The sequence below is a fragment of the Triplophysa dalaica genome, chromosome 21, assembly GCF_015846415.1.
Source record: "Triplophysa dalaica isolate WHDGS20190420 chromosome 21, ASM1584641v1, whole genome shotgun sequence".
In the NCBI taxonomy this organism is placed as follows: domain Eukaryota; kingdom Metazoa; phylum Chordata; class Actinopteri; order Cypriniformes; family Nemacheilidae; genus Triplophysa; species Triplophysa dalaica.
Window position 1 is genome coordinate 7742938 of NC_079562.1, and position 18528 is coordinate 7761465.

At 40.4% G+C, this 18528-nt stretch overlaps 3 protein-coding genes across 4 annotated transcripts; 1 reads left to right on the forward strand and 2 right to left on the reverse strand.

Annotated features, from left to right (window-relative positions):
• Nucleotides 1-24: 24 nt before the first annotated feature.
• brpf3a (bromodomain and PHD finger containing, 3a) lies at nucleotides 25-8448 on the forward strand. Its single transcript, XM_056734856.1, has 13 exons — nucleotides 25-350; nucleotides 1501-3035; nucleotides 3173-3326; nucleotides 4277-4408; nucleotides 4528-4656; nucleotides 4770-5082; nucleotides 5187-5459; nucleotides 5546-6106; nucleotides 6219-6297; nucleotides 6563-6642; nucleotides 6725-6813; nucleotides 6976-7130; nucleotides 7211-8448. The coding sequence occupies exons 2-13, from the start codon at nucleotides 1549-1551 to the stop codon at nucleotides 7392-7394; spliced, it is 3636 nt and encodes a 1211-aa protein (XP_056590834.1). The 5' UTR covers nucleotides 25-350; nucleotides 1501-1548; the 3' UTR covers nucleotides 7395-8448.
• Nucleotides 8449-8568: 120 nt separating this feature from the next.
• Nucleotides 8569-12909, reverse strand: mon1bb (MON1 secretory trafficking family member Bb). 2 transcript variants are annotated; one of them, XM_056734860.1, is made up of 7 exons: nucleotides 12526-12909; nucleotides 12346-12413; nucleotides 11701-12261; nucleotides 10836-11628; nucleotides 10180-10327; nucleotides 9510-9684; nucleotides 8569-9411 (listed from the first exon to the last, which is right to left on the reverse strand). In XM_056734860.1, exons 2-7 carry the CDS (start codon nucleotides 12401-12403, stop codon nucleotides 9401-9403), a joined length of 1746 nt encoding a protein of 581 aa, XP_056590838.1. In that variant the 5' UTR covers nucleotides 12404-12413; nucleotides 12526-12909; the 3' UTR covers nucleotides 8569-9400. The 2 variants fall into 2 exon arrangements, with proteins under 2 accessions (XP_056590838.1, XP_056590837.1); XM_056734859.1 differs by having other exon boundaries at nucleotides 12346-12443.
• A 759-nt stretch (nucleotides 12910-13668) lies between these two features.
• On the reverse strand, nucleotides 13669-18002 carry otud5b (OTU deubiquitinase 5b). Its single transcript, XM_056734861.1, has 9 exons — nucleotides 17207-18002; nucleotides 16729-16822; nucleotides 16454-16518; nucleotides 16219-16375; nucleotides 15942-16090; nucleotides 15651-15836; nucleotides 14667-14874; nucleotides 14496-14594; nucleotides 13669-14368 (listed from the first exon to the last, which is right to left on the reverse strand). Exons 1-9 carry the CDS (start codon nucleotides 17729-17731, stop codon nucleotides 14247-14249), a joined length of 1605 nt encoding a protein of 534 aa, XP_056590839.1. The 5' UTR covers nucleotides 17732-18002; the 3' UTR covers nucleotides 13669-14246.
• Nucleotides 18003-18528: the final 526 nt, after the last annotated feature.

Here is an 18528-nt window from a genome sequence, read left to right on the forward strand (position 1 = left end):
TTCACACCAATCACAAGCGAGAGCGCAGGATGCGCGCGGCAAGTGCAAACCCCAGCACCGAGAATTCACTTTTTTTCTAAAGGGGCGTATTTTTCTTGCCAATTTAATTACAAACCAACGTTCAATGCACACGATACACTCTGCAATAATGTCAGTCGACTATTTGCTACATTTGAGCATCATGCCAAGGTGATATTAGTGTGCAGAATGCCAGGATGAGGGTTTAAGAGCGTTTTTGTGAGAAGTCTCTTCAATGGAGGGTTGAGGTAGCCCGTCTTGTTACAGAAGAGGACGCTGTCGCTCCTGGATATGACCGGCGTTGCCTCTCGGTTCGTCTAATCAATAAAAGAGTAAGTTGTCTTATTTATTTCGCATTGTTTCTCGCAAACATTAACGTCGCTGTGATAGATAGCGCTGAGGCTGCACGCTTTCGCTCTCTAAACATGGCTCCGGTACTGAAAGGCGCTCACTCTGCCTGTCTTAACTGTCTGAACACGGCGCATTTTAAAAACAAGCGCTTTATTCTAGGAAGGTAAATACAAGGCATTGCACGCAAAGGACATGAATCGCATGATGTAGTTATTTGTAGTTTGGCTGCCTACGAGTAATTTAGGTATGTTGCACCGTATGAGTTTGTTTTCAGGAAAAACAATCGAGGTTGAGACTAGACATCAGCCCTGTTAAAATGGCTGACTCTTCTGTGTCGCTTCTGGATTGGTATTTAGCGCTCTGCAACCGAACTACGTCAACTGGGTCGAGGAAACGTTGAAGGTCTGCTTGGTGATTGGCTCGCTTAAGTCACGTGTTATTTATGCAGCAGATTATTGGCTATCTGATACACAAATATTACCATCGTTTTAAATATAGGGACATGTCATTAACAGTATCTGTTTAGCCATAAGGGGTTTATTTTATTGTACACAATTAAACATGTGTATATACTTTTGTGTAAACAACAGGAAGCAATGTAGCGGTGTGGTTGGTGATACTGGTGTGATTTGAAGATAGAAAACAGGGACTGAGACTAAAAAAATAACTTTTGAGATCAATTGAATGCCTTTTACTCCTAACAAAATATTATATCAAATAGTTTCAGCAGAATACTTTTTAAGCTCTTAATTTAGTTTAAAAGTAAAATGTGTGTTTTGAAATTGTCATGCAACAATAATCGTGAACATTTTTTTATTGAATTTTCTGTCATTTTTAACAGTTTTATCAATTCTTTTAGATATTTAAACCGTTTGGGACCTACTTTTCTTTGTAGTGATTCCCACAATCATATTTCTTATTAATAGAAGAAAATTACCTTTTTTTTTCATTTATAATAACAAATATTGAATGTTGAGCTTGACTTATACTGTCATACCTCTAATGCTCTTATAAAATGTGTTCAGTATTTTGGGAAAGTGACCACTCCATGAGACAGTTCAGATTTTTACTAACACCACTATTGTATTTTAAAGCATATACTTCTAACATAATATAATTATATTGTTACAGGAATCTACGTCCATTTATATTTTAATGTTTGACTAGACGACAACCTCAATGAGGAAGTATAAGAAACGAGTTGGCCAGTCAAAAGCTGGAAGGGAAACGGGCAAAGGAACGGGTCAGGTCCATGCCGATATGGATGCTCTACTCTGTCCGCCCTCTCCATGCAAACTGAACTTCCCTGCGACTAGAGACACTCTTACGTACGAGCAGGCACAGAAGATGGTGGAGATCGAGCTGGAGGGAAGGCTGCACCGGATCAACATCTGCGACCAGCTCTCAGTCGTAACCAAGGATGAGATGTTGGCCCAAGACCTCACGGAGTGCAACAGCAACAAAGAAAACAGCGTGCAGAGTCGAGCGAGGCAGGGAAACAAACAAGCCGTTTCTAAAAGCAGGAAGAAAGATGGCAAGTATGCAGCTAAAAGTCGAAGATCTGGTTCTCAGTGTAGCTCTCAAAACCATGCCTATTTGACACACCACATCCAAAGCCCCCTCCCTAAGCCTACGTTTCGTAAGGTGGAGAAGTTCACGCCATCACCGGCGCCTCCTCTTCCTGTGGCTTACTACCGCTACATAGAGAAGTCTGGGGAAGAGTTGGACAATGAAGCCGAGTATGACATGGACGAGGAGGACATGGCTTGGCTAGAGATTGTCAACCAGAAACGTGTCTCTGACGGTCATGCTTCCGTTCCCCCGGACACGTTCGAGCTACTGATCGATAGACTTGAGCGAGAGTCCATTTTAGAGTCTCGCAGTCAGGCGCTGTCCCAGAGCACCATCGATGAGGACGCCTACTGTTGCGTTTGCCTCGACGACGAGTGTCTCAACAGCAACGTCATCCTGTTCTGCGACATATGCAACCTCGCCGTGCACCAGGAATGTTATGGGGTGCCTTACATACCAGAAGGCCAGTGGCTGTGCAGATGCTGCCTGCAGTCCCCGTCACGTCCTGTGGATTGCGTCCTCTGTCCGAATCGAGGAGGTGCGTTCAAACAAACCAGCGATGGAAACTGGGCCCATGTCATCTGTGCCATATGGATACCTGAGGTGTGCTTTGCCAACACTGTGTTCTTGGAACCCGTGGAGGGAGTGAAAAACATTCCTCCGGCAAGATGGAAACTCACCTGTTACCTCTGTAAGCAGAAAGGCAGGGGGGCGTCTATTCAGTGTCACAAAGCAAACTGCTACAGGGCGTTTCATGTTACCTGTGCCCAAAGAGCTGGGCTCTATATGAAAATCGACCCCGTGCGAGAGACTGGCACAAACGGCACTACTTTTACTGTGAAGAAGACAGCGTTCTGCGAGAATCACTCTCCCCCTGGCACAGGTGGCGAAGGGGATGAGGACAATGGGTTGGTCGGAGGCAGGGGTAACAGGGGTCAGAGGTCATACATATTAAGCCCTCCGCTACAGCAGAACCAGAATGGACGTAAAAAAGGTTCAGTCACGCAACAAAAGAAAACGCAGAAGAAGGCGGCCGGGGGCTCACGTAAGACAGGAGTGCCTCTCCTTCTGGTGCCACAGATTCCATCTTTTAGGTAAATGTTTACATTTGGTCTTTGTCTGTTATGCCATAACTTTCTTCACTGTTGGCATGCATTTTATCTTTTCATCAATGTGCTTATGCAAGTAAAATATGTTATTTCATGTTGACTTTATCATATATTTTTTTAAGGCTCAACAAGATTTGCACAGGAGTTTCTGTTGAGAGAAAGAATCAATTCATGCAGAGACTTCACAACTACTGGCTGTTAAAACGTCATTCACGTAATGGAGTACCGCTCATCCGCCGACTTCATTCACATATACAGGCTCAGAAGTCGGAGCAGGTCAGTGTATTGCAATACAGTAAACAGTTGTTAATGTTGAGAAATAATAGGATTCAACTTTCTTTGCAACTGGTAAAAACGTGGACACATAACACAGAATCAGAATCCTCGTTATTCTACAGATTCCTATTTTATACTAGTATTTATTTATTAAATATTTGGGTAATTTGTTACAAATCACTCAGATTATGCGGATGTAACAAACACAATTTCTCCCAATCTCATATTAATCTCGAGTACCTATAGAGTTGTATTGCATACTTTGTATCTTCGAAGAGTCTTTAATTTGATCACATTTATAAAAGACAGATACAGCTGTACGATTATTTCCGTCGACCTCTTGAACGCATACGGGGGCTGGAACTAAAGCATGAACACACAATATGTCATTGCATTATCCCTGCATAACTGTTGATTCACTGTAAATTTGGGTTTGCCTTATGCACTTGCCGATTGGCAACAAAACACATACATATGACTCCGTTTCATTTACCGCATGCGGTTCATGACCGGCATCTTTTAGCGCTCCATCTTTCAGTTTTAGACAATCTCTAAATCCAGCGTTATATCTACCGTTTATATAACATTCCGCACCGAAATGCAGTGAACAAACAAACACAACTGAACTTCGCAAGCGAAGGAGCACATTGATGGGCATGCTCTTTGACACGTGGGCATGCTTTCCTGGAGAATTGTCCAATAAGGGGCTAAGAAAAGAGGTTACGAAACAGAACTTCATGTTCGAAAAAGAATATTCTGAAAACTTGCTTGCAAACAAAAGATTGCTGAGAAAAGTTTTTTTTGACCGTTTTTAGCATGAGAAGTTGTAAAGAAGTCAGGCAACCCATTGTAGAGTTGTCTATGTTAGGAGTCACATGCTAAATGTATTGAAAGTAAAGAGATTGCTTGATTGCATTTAAATTTTTATAATATCGTTAATTGATATTTAGAGAGAACCAGATGCAAAGTTGCAGGCTGTCAGAGAGGAGCTGAAGTACTGGCAGAAGCTTCGTCAAGACCTGGAAAAAGCACGACTTCTTATCGAGCTCATACGGAAGCGAGAGAGACTAAAAAGAGAACAGGTGAGACATTAGATACCTCTTTTGTTATGTTCTCAAGGCCTGTTTTCTGAGAAGCACAGCAGGCCTGAGGTAATTATTAATTCACAGTGTGATTGAATTTTCCTCTCTTTTCTGGTAAGATGAAACTTCAGCAAGCTGCGCTGGAGCTGCAGCTCACCCCTGCGCTGGTGTTTCTCCGCTCAACATTGGAGCAGCTGCAGGAGAAAGACACGGATCATATTTTCATTTCGCCCGTCAATCTGAAGGAGGTGAGGGAGTAACTTTCTCTTTTGAGATTGTTAAACACATGGACAGCTCACATGAGTACTTTTGATTAGACTGTCTTCGTGCCTTTCTTATGTTTTCTTTGACTTTTTAATAGGTACCAGATTATCTGGAGTTTGTTACCGAGCCAATGGACTTCTCTAAAATGCATGACAGACTGGAGGCTCATAAATATATCTCGGTGGCTGATCTGGAAAGCGATTTTAATCTCATGATATCCAACTGTCTGAGGTACAACTCCAATGACACTGTGTTCCACAAGGCCGCCATGCAGCTGCGGGAAGTGGGAGGAGCTATCTTGAGACATGCCCAACATCAGGCTCTCAGCATAGGCCTTGATCCCATCACAGGCACGCACTTGCCAGATAAGCACAACACAAATGGCTCCACAGTCTCCTGGTTGGATGAAGGTAAGCCGTAAACAGTTGCTCATGATGCCATGCCTGACACTCATTTGTTTTTTGTTAGTATTAGTATTTTTTGTAAGTATCATGTTATTTTCTGTAATCTACAGTTGATTTGCTCTTGGATCCTGAAAACCGGGTTCACATGTCTCCAGAGGACCAGTTGAAAAACCTGCTGGACAAACTGGATCTGGTGGCGTCCATGCGTACCAGTGGAGGCCGCACAAAACGCATGCGCCTCCTGCGAAGAGAAATTAACAGTCTCCGTCACAAGATCAGCCACCAGGGACGCAACAGGCGACTCCTGAATGGAAAAATGAAAGAGGAAAAGAGGAAAGAGGAAAAACGTGTGGACAAGATGGATTTCATAACCTCCCATGCAGGTAAAGTGTACAAGTGCACAAGTTAATTGTATATAAATCATGTGTGTGATTCTTCATAAATTTTTCTTTTGTCATTTTTGTTAAAGAACCCAAAAAATCGACGTCACGAAAAGCTCAAGAACCTAGTTGTCCAGCTTCTTCACCTTTACCTGGAGATGCTCCACCAAACCCACCCCTGTTTACCCTTGAGACTGGAAGAACCACCACACCAGGACAGTCAAATAAGTTTGGCGGCAGAAGACAAAAAGGGAAAACAAAAGAAAAAAGTCAGAGTGAAGATCATAATGGGTTTGTAGAAAAAGAAGAAGAGAACTTCCACTCAAAGAAACATGACACAGTGGCCTCCAGAGCGCAAGAGGAAACTGTCCACATGGTTTCCTCCACCAAGATGGGTGTGGGTCGTCGTACATCTGTCCTCTTCAAGAAAGCTAAAAATGGTGCCAGGTTGACGAAGGAAAAATCGGTTTTATTGCAAAATGGAGTCAGCAAAGTTGAAAATGGAATCTCACCACGAGAGCATACCCCTAAAACCAAATTACAGTCAGCGAAATCCACTTCTCCTTCACTACACCAACTGAGATCCAGAGGACCAAGCACGTGTTCAGACAGCGAGGGTGAAAAGTCCCACTTGCTGCCTGAAGAGAACGGTAGGAGAATAACTCTACTGAGGCTGTTAGTAATGTTTATTGACCGGATATATAAGTTCTGTCTGGCATGATCTGTTTTATATGCTAAAGCAGCCTAATGCTCTTTATTTAGGCTTGACAAATGGACTCAAGAGACAAAATGGGAACTCATCAGACTCAGAAAGCTGCACTCCCACTTTCCCAACACACAGGTAATGGATTCAGTCAGTGATTTGACCAGATTGATTTGGAAAGTGTTACGAAAGATTTAATTGCTGTTTGCCATTATTAATGTTTGTCGTCTGTGACAACTTCAAACAAACTGAGGAATTCAATCAGTTTATCATAAAGGCTCATACCAAATTTCACTAAATTTGTAGCTATTGAGAAAGCTTTTAATACCTGGTGTGAACTGGGTCAATATTGTTGCAGTATAAGGTTATTTAAATGTTTTTCGATAAAAACAATTCTTTACAGTTCCCCACCAACCAAACGCAGTCGTGGTAAACCAGCTATGAGCAAAGTTCCTGTGGGTACAATGAATGGAGTTTCCACAAGTGGGTAAAACAAAAATATGCGAGCATAGCGAAATATATTTTTGCTTGCTTGCTTCACTGACTTGTGTTTTTACCTTTGTAGGTAGAGCTGTTTCTCAAAACAATGATGAAATGGAGCCTCTTACCTTAGTTTGGGCGAAATGTCGTGGTTACCCATCATACCCTGCCATGGTAAGAAATATATCTGGCCACGAAGACGTACTTATCTTTAAAAATAACCTTTGATGATTAACCGGAATAACCTATAATAATTGAATAGATACAACGGTTTTAAACAGAACTAATATCCAGACGTGATTTTGCATATTTAAGCCAATGCTGATTTTCCTGTAGATTGTCGACCCCAAAATGCCCCGAGAAGGAATTCTTCACAATGGGATTCCCATCCCTGTGCCTCCTAAAGATGTTGTGAATTTAGGCAGACGCAGACAGGAGGTGACTAATGAGAAGCTCTTCCTTGTGCTCTTTTTCGATACCAAGAGAACCTGGTAAGAAGTAACGCACATTAAGTCATCTTTCACACTAAAAAGTATACAATACTCAGAAATCATTGCTTTGGTTTACATAGGCAGTGGCTGCCATTGGATAAGCTCCATCACATGGGTGTGGATGACACCGTTGACCGACTTCGTCTGATGGAGGGCAAGAAACCGAATGTACGGAAGTCTGTGCACATGGCTTACGACAGAGCAATGACACACCTTAGCCACATAAAGGAAAACTCAACTTTTAACCCCTCAAATTTTATATAAAGCACTTGAACGTCTGAACGTCTGAAACTGACTGAAAGATGTTACTGAAGGTATAAGGTATGAAGATATGTGAATGTCTATTGGTTTTTATACCAGCTCTTAAGTTTTAAATCATGTCATTGTCTACCTTTCACTGTCTGTGGCTCAAGGCACATCGTAAACTGCTTTTATTAAAATCCTTCATAACGTCTAAGAATGTTGTTTTATACTCTGTTGTTATAGTTGAGCCTGTTAAATATTGTTTAAAATGTATGTTTGACAGTGCCACTAATTTCAGTGGCCACTGCAAGGACTCGGCCTGCAAAGAGAAATATGTTAGCCTGTTTTTTTAAATGCGAGGTTACATTCCCAACACACCTGGGTGTTTGGGCGGAATAGCTCAGGTACTTGCAAGAATGCACTATGTAACAGTTTTCCGAATGGATACAATTCTGAGCTGAGGATTTTGCATTGTGAAATGCATTTGTGCAAATACCTGTGGTTTAAATCCCCTCAGTTTTACTGGTTAATAATTCTGAGGGGCCATATGTGTGTTTAATCAGGTCCTATTGTCTGTTTTATGCCATTTAATCACTACTTACACCCAGCATTTTTTACACCCAGTCAATGTGTGCCTGAGTTGCTTTTTAAGTTGTTGATGAGCTTGCAATTGTGGGTGGAAACTAGCGTGTAAATTGAAGTGCATGTAGAAAATGTGCACAGATGTGTTTTTAAATTCTAAAATGTATATTAAGTAATGCCAAACTTTGTATATTTGTCATTTTTATTTATTTTGAGTGGTCATGGAGATATTATTTAATAGGAAGTGAGATTTCATTTAACGCTCTGTAGAGCTTTATATGGTTCAGAAAGCATTACCACTTTACTGCTATTGTTCCTTAGTGATCTACAGTGAGAGAACGTTATAGAATAAAATATTACGTAGTCTCTTAGATAATGTACGTATTATAAAAGAGAAACATTTTTTTAAAGCCTGTGAAGAGCTAATAATACCAAACAAAAAATGTCAAACGGTATTCTCTCAAATGAGAAATAAACACTTGCGCTGACAAGCTTACATTGTATTTCATTTTTTTTTCAAACATCAGTTCACAAAAATCTGTGTTGCACATTTAAAATGCATGTTAATATAGATTTAAAAATACAAGACAATTTGATCAATTTTAGAGGTTTATTACAGCACCAATATATTACTCCTCTTCAATTAAAATGGTTTGAACAAATAATTTTTCCAGGAAAAAAACAACAAATTCTCCAAATCGGAGTGAACATTGCACATTATTGTTATTCTTGTCCAAATATTATGATGGACCTTATATAATTTCATAGTGCACTAGGATATTTCTAACAATGCAAAAACAGACAAGATGTGTTATGTACAAACCTTATGAGAATTGAGATGAATGCAATAATTCTATAGTAAAAGAGATTTTTTTGGTTTCAGATACAAAACCATAGAGAGAAAAGTCCTTGTTAAACTTCTGACAAAGTACAAATGAACAACTGAACAGATAAACTACTGCACATGTTAAGAACATGATAAACCGCTAGCCTCTTTACTTCATACGTGGGAGACAAAATTTGAGAAATATTACATTTTATAGCGTAACAAACATATCCTGACATTATTAAATTCCTAAAAACGAGATTTGAATTTCCTTGTAAAGTAGGATAGCCACATATGATTTTAGACTGAAGATTCCATATTTTATTGGATTCTTGTAACAATGCTTAAACATCACTGTGAAATTATCAGTAAAGGAAACAAAATCACCTTATCGCCTTTTCAAAATGTTACTTTTTTCATAATTTATAAAAACGCATTCAATTCATCGAGGATATGTTTGTCAAAGTCAAAACCCCCCAAAATATTTGATTAAATGCATCAAACTAATAATCCATTGTAGGATTATTTGGTTAACTTCTAGAAGTGAGTTTTGGAGAGTTGATAAGTGTAGATCCAGGGATGCGCGTCCTCCACAAACTGATGATTAGTTCACAGCACATCAGTGGGCATCTGAAACAAAAATGATATAATGGTCAGCATAATGAATTAATTTTGTGAACAATTATTTCCTAAACATCAGGAAATAAGTCTGAATCGGTGGCGCTTACCGCTTTTAGAGCTTTTACTAGGGTTAGGGGTGGTGGAGTATTTTGGAGGGTAACGAATAAATAGACGATCTTCCTCCTTCTTGATCCAGCGCAGCAGTTTGGTGATGGCGTTGATGGCACAGGTTTTCGTGACAAGGGGGCTGAAGCATGTGTACAACTCAAATTTGCTCGTGACCTGCAATAAAAAAATGTCATTAAAAGTGTGTCATTGATTTTTTTGCCACACTAGATTCACGAAGCACAACTGCAATAATAAACCGTGAAGTTGTTGCAATAGTAAATTGTTCATATTTTTTAGGTAATCACATTCACATTCATACACATTCTTGGAGCTGTCTCTACTTATTAAGTAGGGCATTTATTTAAAAAAAATTACACACATTACCTTTAACATGCTTTAGGCAATTTGTAATTAACTTGTAATGAACTTAACCGTGTCAGCAAGGTCACGGCTAAAAATTAAATCATGTAGTGACTTTATCTGGCGCAAGGTCATGATCCTCATTAGTGTAATCTGCATTTGCAAAGTGCAACTTCCACGACAGTTCAGAGGCCTCGGAGGTAGCTCAATCTTTCAAGGTAAACGCAAAGGCCGTAAAAAACTACCACACAGGCGGGTTTGAAATCACAACAAGTCGGATGCATGTGACATCATTTACTATTTGCATACCCAAGCCAGAAGAGTCTCCCGTTCAGCTACGTGGTAGATCAGCTTAAGGGGACGTGAGGTCCTATGGATGCGGCTGTGCATGTCTCTGTAGAGGTCCAGAAGTCTCATCCTCTCCTCCTCGCTGCTGTAAGGCGCCTCCATTTCCGGGCTGCGGTCACATATACGGTAAACGCATTAGATGTGGGGGAGGGGCACTAATATAGAAATTATATTAGTGGTCTTGTAGCACGCAATCTTATGACAACCAGGGTGCTCACAATAAAAGCCATGTGAGTTCACTTACATTTTGGTCTCTCATGAGAAAATAAATTTAATTTTAATGTCTTGCAGTCCCTTTAGAAATTTGGATCACTGTACAGATATAAAGTGACAGTTCACCCAAAAATGAAAGATCTTGTCATTTCAACCCTGTATGACTCTCTATCCTCCACGGAACACAAAAGAAGATATTTTGAATAATGTTGATAACTGGCCCCCTTCACTTGCATTGGTTCTGTGTCCATACAATAGAAGTTTCATTTTTGAAATGATCACTTTAAGAAAGATATTGGTTTCCACATAAAAACACTGAGAAAACATGAACTTGTGATTTCATTTCAAACAGTATTCGTATACAATAGACAAAAGTGTACGCTTTACACATATACCTGTCTTACCTGGTAAATTGTGTTAGCTGGCGATGATTGTCGGGCACATCAAAGGGTTTATACATGAAATGCCTAAGATCCGACACTCCCACCTGACTGACGCTGTACAGATGAGCTTTAGCTATTGAGTTCAACGCATTCTGAGTTTGCATAGCCTCCTCGATCTTCCTCTTGCACTCGGCCACCGAATAGAACGCCTCTTTATCGGTTGAGAGTAATACAAGACACACAGTACATTCTGGAGGATCCAGATAGGAAATATAGGCATAAAAATAACAGTCAGGGTTAAAGCTGGGCAGGCAAATGGGCGTCCAGATCTCTCCAGCCTGAAAAGCAGACGAAGCCCCGATGAGGTTAAGCAAAAGGTGGAGGTCTGAAGGTTCAAGCCTGGCATCTTCAATGACCGTCTTTTCTTGCACTATGGTCAGTAGCTGGTTCTTAGCTATGAGGATAGAGAAGACCAGATTGGGCGTGATGGACTTTTGAAGGATTTGGCTGAGGGAATCCCTGAGAGACGAGGCCAGCGGCAGACAGTGCACCGCGGAGAGCAAGATGCTGGGGTCCGAGTCCACCAGGTTCAGGAGGCCATCGAGAATCTTCTCTGAGCCTGCAAGCAAGCGGCGCAGGTCGTAGTTCTTCTTGTGCTCGAAGATGCGGGTGATGCTGGCCTGCGTGAGCATGCTGACGATTTGGTTGTAGACGTAGAGGAGCTCTTGACGGAGCTGTTGCTCTGACTGTCGGGTGCTGGAGACAGACACCAGGACCAGAGGACCTCTCTGCGTGAACACAACAGTGTGCTCATCTAGAACACAAAACCCACGAGTGAAGAAACCAGTCAAGCTAACAATAAACCAGGAAATCATGCAAAACTTACCGGAGTAGACGGAGCGAATCGTATTGTCTCCACTCTGAACAAAGGACACGAGAGCCATCATCACCCCCATGGTGGAGGACAGGGCCTCCTCGCTGCCATACCGAGAGTAGATGGGCTTCCCAGCCTCACTCAGCACAAACACATGCTTCCTGTGCTGCCTCCAACTATCCGCCGTCACATCCTCATTCCTATGCGAAGGAGGACCCAAGGGTGTCCCGGTCTCAGACAGAGGGGATGAGGCACCTTTTGTACCCATGCCCTGCTCTTCTATCTTACTCCGGGCTAACATAGTAACCACAAACTCGCCCGAGTCATCATGACCGTTGTCCAGGGCAGAGTCCAGGGACGCTTTCCCAGAATCAGTCTCTGAACTCTGAATGTGTAGCTTCTGAAGATCTGGTAGATGGTCTTGTGGTCGAGGGTTCTCTTCTGATGTAGGATCTGATGACTCCAAGATCCCCTCTGGATGTGAAGGCATCCTGTGATCTTCATTTACACAATGGTCATCTTCTGTAAGCAAGTCTGTGTGGTTTTGGGACGGACCATCTGTGTGTGGAACATCTGTGAAGTACAAACCGCAGTCAATCACGCTCCGACAATTCGGTTTGGTTCAAAAAGGAAGTGAAACTTGTTTTAAGAAATTACCTGTTTGATCAGGGCATTGCGGAATGATGGATCGATCGCAAATGTGTACCTCCTCCATGTTTCCTTGACTGCTCTCATTCACGTCAACATTAAAACAACTGAATTTATAAAGTGAAGTTGCCAGGTATTAACTTACTTCGGATTTCATTTCATGTAACTCAATATAGTAAATGTACGTACTTGGGACGGTGAAGTCTAAACCCGATTAAAGCGATTACTACTGTTATCCCATGTTATCTACACGGTCACGCTGCTGCAGATAGTTAAACAACGATAAACAGATAACGTTTGACTATACAGCGAAGTCAGTCGAAATAACAAGTGGTTTCAATCTCAGAGCTCTTTATTAACGGAACATGTCAATAAACGATCAAACAATCATTCAAGATAGTCTACGTTATTAATTGAACACCCTCATTATCTGTCCCGATAAATGACAGATTTACTATCGGTCGCCATAACACTCATGTCCGAAAGAATAAATAAACCGCGGTTACTTAAACCCCAAGAAGATTTCTCGCTTTCGCTCGGAGCAACTGACTCAGCCGCCGGTGCCTCAGGAAGCTTGACGTTAAGAACGCTGCGAAAAACAAATAAGAACTGCAGCCGCTTCCGGCTGGCAGGTTTCAAAATAGAAGTCACCTATAATTGTAAATATCATCAAATACAACATCGATGACAATAACTGTGATCCTTCTTTTGGAAGACAGCATGTCTACGTCAGTCCAGTGTCTATTCAATTTCAACTAAATCGAATCGAGATAAAAGTCATCCGACAGCAATGTGAAAGACTAACAGCGTGACAATAGACGTGAAAACTGTGATTAAAAACCAAGGCAATCACATAAAAACTAATTTTGAACTTTTCCTAAATGCATATACAAATATTTCTGTTGGTTAGCTGGAAAGGTTTTTTTATTAGCATTTTATGCATGTGGCAGACGCTTTCATCCGAATCGACTTACATTTTATTGTATTATATATATATCTGATTATGTGCAAACCCCTCTGATCGAACCCATGACCTTGGCGTTGCTTACGCCATGCTCTAACCACAGAGCCACAGGAAAGCTTATGGGCATGTGTAGAATATGTATAAAAATACAGAGCATCTTTTCTGTTATTTTGACCAGTTTCTCCTGTTTTAATTTTCTACAAATAAATGTAAATAGAAGCAATTCTTGTATTTAAAATTTGGCAAACATTTTGTTAGTAGTTCACAGAATTATACAAAAAATGATCATTTTACCTAAACGCATATCTACAAAATATCTAAATATTTCTATTCAAAGTAAGCTGTAAAAAAATGAATGAACACTCACATGATTTTAGAAAGTTTAATTTTCATTTTCTTAGCTCATCTTGAAAAATGTAAAATATGCCAACAGCATATTAAGATGTTTAATACTGGTTTCACTTAATACCTTGACAGTTTACACACATCAAAGTATTTTAGTGTTCAGAGATATAACAGTAAACAAAATGTTTATTTGTCATTTTAAATAATTAAAGACCTGACGCTTGCTGTGCTGCACCGGTCATTGTTAAAGAATAAAAAAAACTAAATGTTTTCAACTTTCACTCAAAACAAGTCTTAATATGCTTATTAGTATAATTTTCCCAAATAAAGTAAACACCTGATAATAGTATACAGTTGAAAATATTTTTAATGTCGATTTTACAATGTTTATTTAAACATGCATCTAACTAAGTCAATAGAGTTTAATGATATTAAGGAATATGTGGTGGCAAAAAACAAAAGAAAATCCAGAATGATCAGCATACAGTGGTATTTATAAAGAAGAGAGATAAAGAAACATTGCAGGATGCTGAAATAACAAATAGCAGTTTAGAACAGAGCGCTGCTCCATGTTTTCTGCTGTGATCTGTTGTATCATCAATCAACTGCAGTCTGGAGAAGATTCTCTGTGCATTGCATTCTTCTTCAAGCTGTCGAGGTATTCTTGTTGTGAAGCAGCCAGTACTGAGGCCAGAATGTCATCATCTTCCCAATCTGTTAAACCTAAAAAAGTAAACCAAGTAATACTTATGTAAGAAAGCTTGTTTGTATAAAGAAATTTAAACTAAATCAACAAACACGTACATATTAGACTTTGAAAATAAGATACAGAAGCATACTGATGTCCTACCAAAGGCAGCAGGTGACATATCATGCATAATAGTCCTGTACCCCAGGGTCGGGTATAGAGACACCATGGAAGGGTTTCCAGAAGACTGATGACTTGGACCTGAGAGGAAAGCAGGCAGTTAATGTGAGGCGTGTTTTTCAAAACATACATACAGTACGTAGACATACATACCTGGGGCACATGGTGATGGGGGTTTAGGAAAAGGCAGTGAGGCACCTGCCGGGGACGGGGGTTTGACAAGCAATTCGGGGTGAGCTGGGCCTGGATGCTCAGGAGAGGGGGCGGAGCTCCGTTGGCGTGGAGAACGGCAACCCCCATCATCAAAGCCACTGGACGTGGCTGCTGTGGCAGAGCTGCAGGTGGCACTAGCCTTACGTGGCTTGAAAGGAAAAGAGGAAAAACAGTTGAGGGAAAAATCATAGTTTAAATTTTCTTGGATAAAACAATAAAAAACAAGTGGGTTGACTTGTAGAATAACCAATTACTTGTTTTAAGGGAAACTCATTCTTCACTGATGCATGTAAATGTTTACAGATTACAACATGAAAGACTGCTTTAAAATTCATGAAGCCAAAGCGATGTCGAAACTGGATTACATCATTAAAATAAACTCACTGCCATGTTAGATCTGTATACTTGTTCACTCTCATCTGGATAAACAAACAGTTGCAAACCTCTTAGCAATTGATAATATATTCAAATATCTCTAACTACACAAGAGTAAAAAACAATCACTATTTTGGTGCACTGATGCAGACTTTCCAGAGCATCCAACAAACAGCTTATACTTTATTTGATGATTACTTTCTCTCGGGCACTTGTGGATTATAAAGTGACCCATTGATCGGGTGAGAGTAAGAGTACATATTCCCATTATTTGGTGAGGTTACGCTGGGTGAACTGCTGGATTAAAGAGACAGTTCACCCAAAAAAAATGAAAATGCTGTCATCATTTACTCAATCTCATGTCATTCTGACGTTCTTTCTTACACAAAACACAACATTTAAAAAAACACTGTTAACCAAACAACATTGGCCCACATTGATTTGTAATGTATAGACACAAAACCAATGACACTTCTCAGAATATCTTCTTCTGTGTACCATATATATTTAAAACCATACATATATATTATTGACATATATGTATAGTACCTGTCTGGTTAGCTTTTCTTGGTCCTGAAGCCACTGCAGGTAAGACTCTCGAGCTACCTGCTCCTCTATGGCTTCATTGGTTGCTTCCCAATCTGTTGCTCTCTTCTTGTCTTCCAGCATCTGCTGCTCAATCCAAGACTCTTCAGAAGTCTTAATTGCGTTTTTCATGAGAGATTGGTCAGCGTACTACATAAGAGAAAGAATAAGAGATTAGCCGTCTCACATTTCTAAAGCAAAAAGCAAAAAATTATCCTACGAGATTTTACACATATTTATGCTTCGAAGACATACCCCTGGTTTGAAAGAGGGGAGGCCCAGCCCCACCCCAACACTGGCCTTGTGGGGATTTACCACAGAGTTATAATGCACATTTCTGTGGTAACTGACACGTATCGGCTCATCCTTGTTCTCATGGATGCCATGGAACGTATTAATTGCCTCTGTACAGCAAAAAAACATGAGTTAACATTTTTTAGAAAAAAATGTATACAATTTTCCATAGTAAATATATTAAAGATGCACTATAAGATGCAGACATTTTCACAGACATTAATAAACGCTAACTGACCAACACCAGACTGGTAAACTTCCACTGGTCGGTTATACATTTCTGCCATTGCCTGCATCTCAATGTGGTTGCCGTGGCAATTATTTTTTCTTTTCCTGTTAATGTATGTGGTGAAGTCCTCAGTGACGTAACTGGAGAAGTAATCTGCATTTTTTGTCTGCAATGGAAGCATAAGGGTTAACATAATATAAACAATCAACCATATGCCAGTCAATATTTTGAGTTTTTAACTCACCAGATAATCCATACAGTTCTTCCGTACCACATCATGCATATCTTGGTCCCCATATACTTGATCAGCTTTAATATAAAAGAACTTGCATCAGACTGATTTCAGACCACTGACTTACTAGAAAATTAATATTTATTGGCTTTATTTCTTTAGCTTTTTACAATCACAATAAAAAATCCTCGACTATATGACAAACAAGAGTAGAAACATTAGCTTATGTTGACTCTGCATTAATGCAGAAAAAATATTGAACAGATAAAGGGAGATAAAAATATTACCAACTGCTCTGAAAAGACATGCTCCATCTTCCTTCATTTTTTTGATTACAAAGCCTTTCTTTTCGCTCAAGGTTTTCTCGAACCATTCTTCTTGCTGTAGGTTGAAAAACAACCGGCTATGTTTAGGATCTGGCAACGTGTTTGCATGTTAAGGGTAATTCACAGAAGAGAACAATTCTGTCATCAGTTGCTTATCCTCAAGTTGTTCAAACACTGTGTGATATATTCTTTGTTCTCTCGATGAAGATATTTTGAAGTTCTGGGGCACCATTGACTACAAAAGTAGTTTTCTTTCCTACTATGTGCCCAAAACTGTTTGCATACAATTATTCTTCCAAACATCTAACTTTTTCTTCAGCAGAATAACGAAATTAGGACACAGGCTTGGAACAACTTGAGGTTGAGTAAATGAAGACAGAATTTTCATTTTGGGGTTAAATGTCCCAGTGGTGCTAGAACTGTGAATATGTTATGGTACCTGCTCGACTGTGGTTGGATCTACAAGCTGAAGTCTGGCAGCGTTCTCATACTCATCCTCACTATTGTTTCCTCCTGCTCCCTCCTCGGGGTCTGAGACTGGACTACCACCCCCTCCTCCTCCTACTCTTCCTCCTCCACCTGTCAAACCGCTGGAGCAAACCGTCTGTCGTCTCCGCTTGCTGAGTCCAGGTCCCGAGCAGCAGCTTCCACCAACACCCGTGCCGCAAGGTAACTCAACGCGACTCCCGACCACAACAGAGTTTGTACTCCCCTCACACTGCACAGCAGGCGCTCCAGCGGCACCGGGCTGCGGGGAGGCCGGCTGCGGGCGAGCGCTCGACTCGATCCGCCGCTCTTCTCTGGACGACCACGGCGGCGGAGAGGCCCTGGCTCTCGACCCCGATCGCACTCCGAGAGGATGAGAATGCGAGTGTGACTCAGACCCGCTTCGTCTTTCCGGTTCTTCCGTATGATCGCCGCCACCGGCAGTCGTGGCCGGTTTCTTTTTCGGGAGGATTGTCATCGCGTGCCAGGTTACGCTGATTTGACGTTACGAGTTACAGCGACAATATAAATAAACGGCCTTCAATCGTTTACGAGCAGCTGGTTTCCATAAATCTATTATAACACCACTTCTGGCATAATATATGGTGTCCGTTATTTCAAAACACGCGTTACGAAACGACTTTATTCCTTCAGTTTCGAAGGTTTTTTTTCGGAACAACAACGACCGCGAGTTTGACACAAACATCAACAAACCACAATGCGATTCATGTAATTTCCGGCAGTTGGTCTTCTTCGTGTTGGTATTTAGAGTGACATTGCTCTGCACCGCCCCCTATTGTATCAACGGCACAGCGGCGTTCTGAATATAGCGAATATGAAGATACAGTGTACGTGTTTTCATAAAACTGCATTTTGTATGCATTAAAATAAATAAATAAAAGTATAATATTCTTTAGGCAACATATCAAATGTTACACTGCTGTCATTTCATTACTTTGAATGTTATATTTATGCTTAACATGCATAATTTTGTTATTTGTATTTTTCAGAAAAAAAGTGTTAGCATTTGTAAGTGTAGTAATGAGTTGATAAACTATAAAAAATGTTTTGGTTAATTTGTCACACTGGAGATGGAAGGTGAATTCAAGTAGGCTATAGAGCAGTACTCTGTTACTAGGCTACTTATTTTTCCAAATGAAGTAGGTCACCTATAGTTATTAAATGTATATAGAAAATGTACATACTGTGCACAATAATTATACATTAGTTCGGAAATAGTTCAAGTACTATACTATACTGGTATAATATTCTGAA

What these genes read in the sequence shown, in the direction of transcription:
- brpf3a (XM_056734856.1), top strand. Translation starts at nt 1,549, where the DNA reads ATGAGGAAGTATAAGAAACGAGTTGGCCAGTCAAAAGCTGGAAGGGAA. An exon ending in AGGCTCAGAAGTCGGAGCAG is followed by an intron (nt 3,327 to 4,276) that starts GTCAGTGTATTG and finishes ATTGATATTTAG; the next exon opens with AGAGAACCAGATGCAAAGTT. An exon ending in AGAGACTAAAAAGAGAACAG is followed by an intron (nt 4,409 to 4,527) that starts GTGAGACATTAG and finishes TTTTCTGGTAAG; the next exon opens with ATGAAACTTCAGCAAGCTGC.
- mon1bb (XM_056734860.1), bottom strand. Translation starts at nt 12,403, where the DNA reads ATGGAGGAGGTACACATTTGCGATCGATCCATCATTCCGCAATGCCCT. An exon ending in GCAATGCCCTGATCAAACAG is followed by an intron (nt 12,262 to 12,345) that starts GTAATTTCTTAA and finishes TGTACTTCACAG; the next exon opens with ATGTTCCACACACAGATGGT. An exon ending in CAGCTAACACAATTTACCAG is followed by an intron (nt 10,328 to 10,835) that starts GTAAGACAGGTA and finishes ATGTGACCGCAG; the next exon opens with CCCGGAAATGGAGGCGCCTT.
- otud5b (XM_056734861.1), bottom strand. Translation starts at nt 17,731, where the DNA reads ATGACAATCCTCCCGAAAAAGAAACCGGCCACGACTGCCGGTGGCGGC. An exon ending in AGAACTGTATGGATTATCTG is followed by an intron (nt 16,376 to 16,453) that starts GTGAGTTAAAAA and finishes CTTCCATTGCAG; the next exon opens with ACAAAAAATGCAGATTACTT. An exon ending in AAGAAAAGCTAACCAGACAG is followed by an intron (nt 14,875 to 15,650) that starts GTACTATACATA and finishes TTTCCTTTCAAG; the next exon opens with CCACGTAAGGCTAGTGCCAC.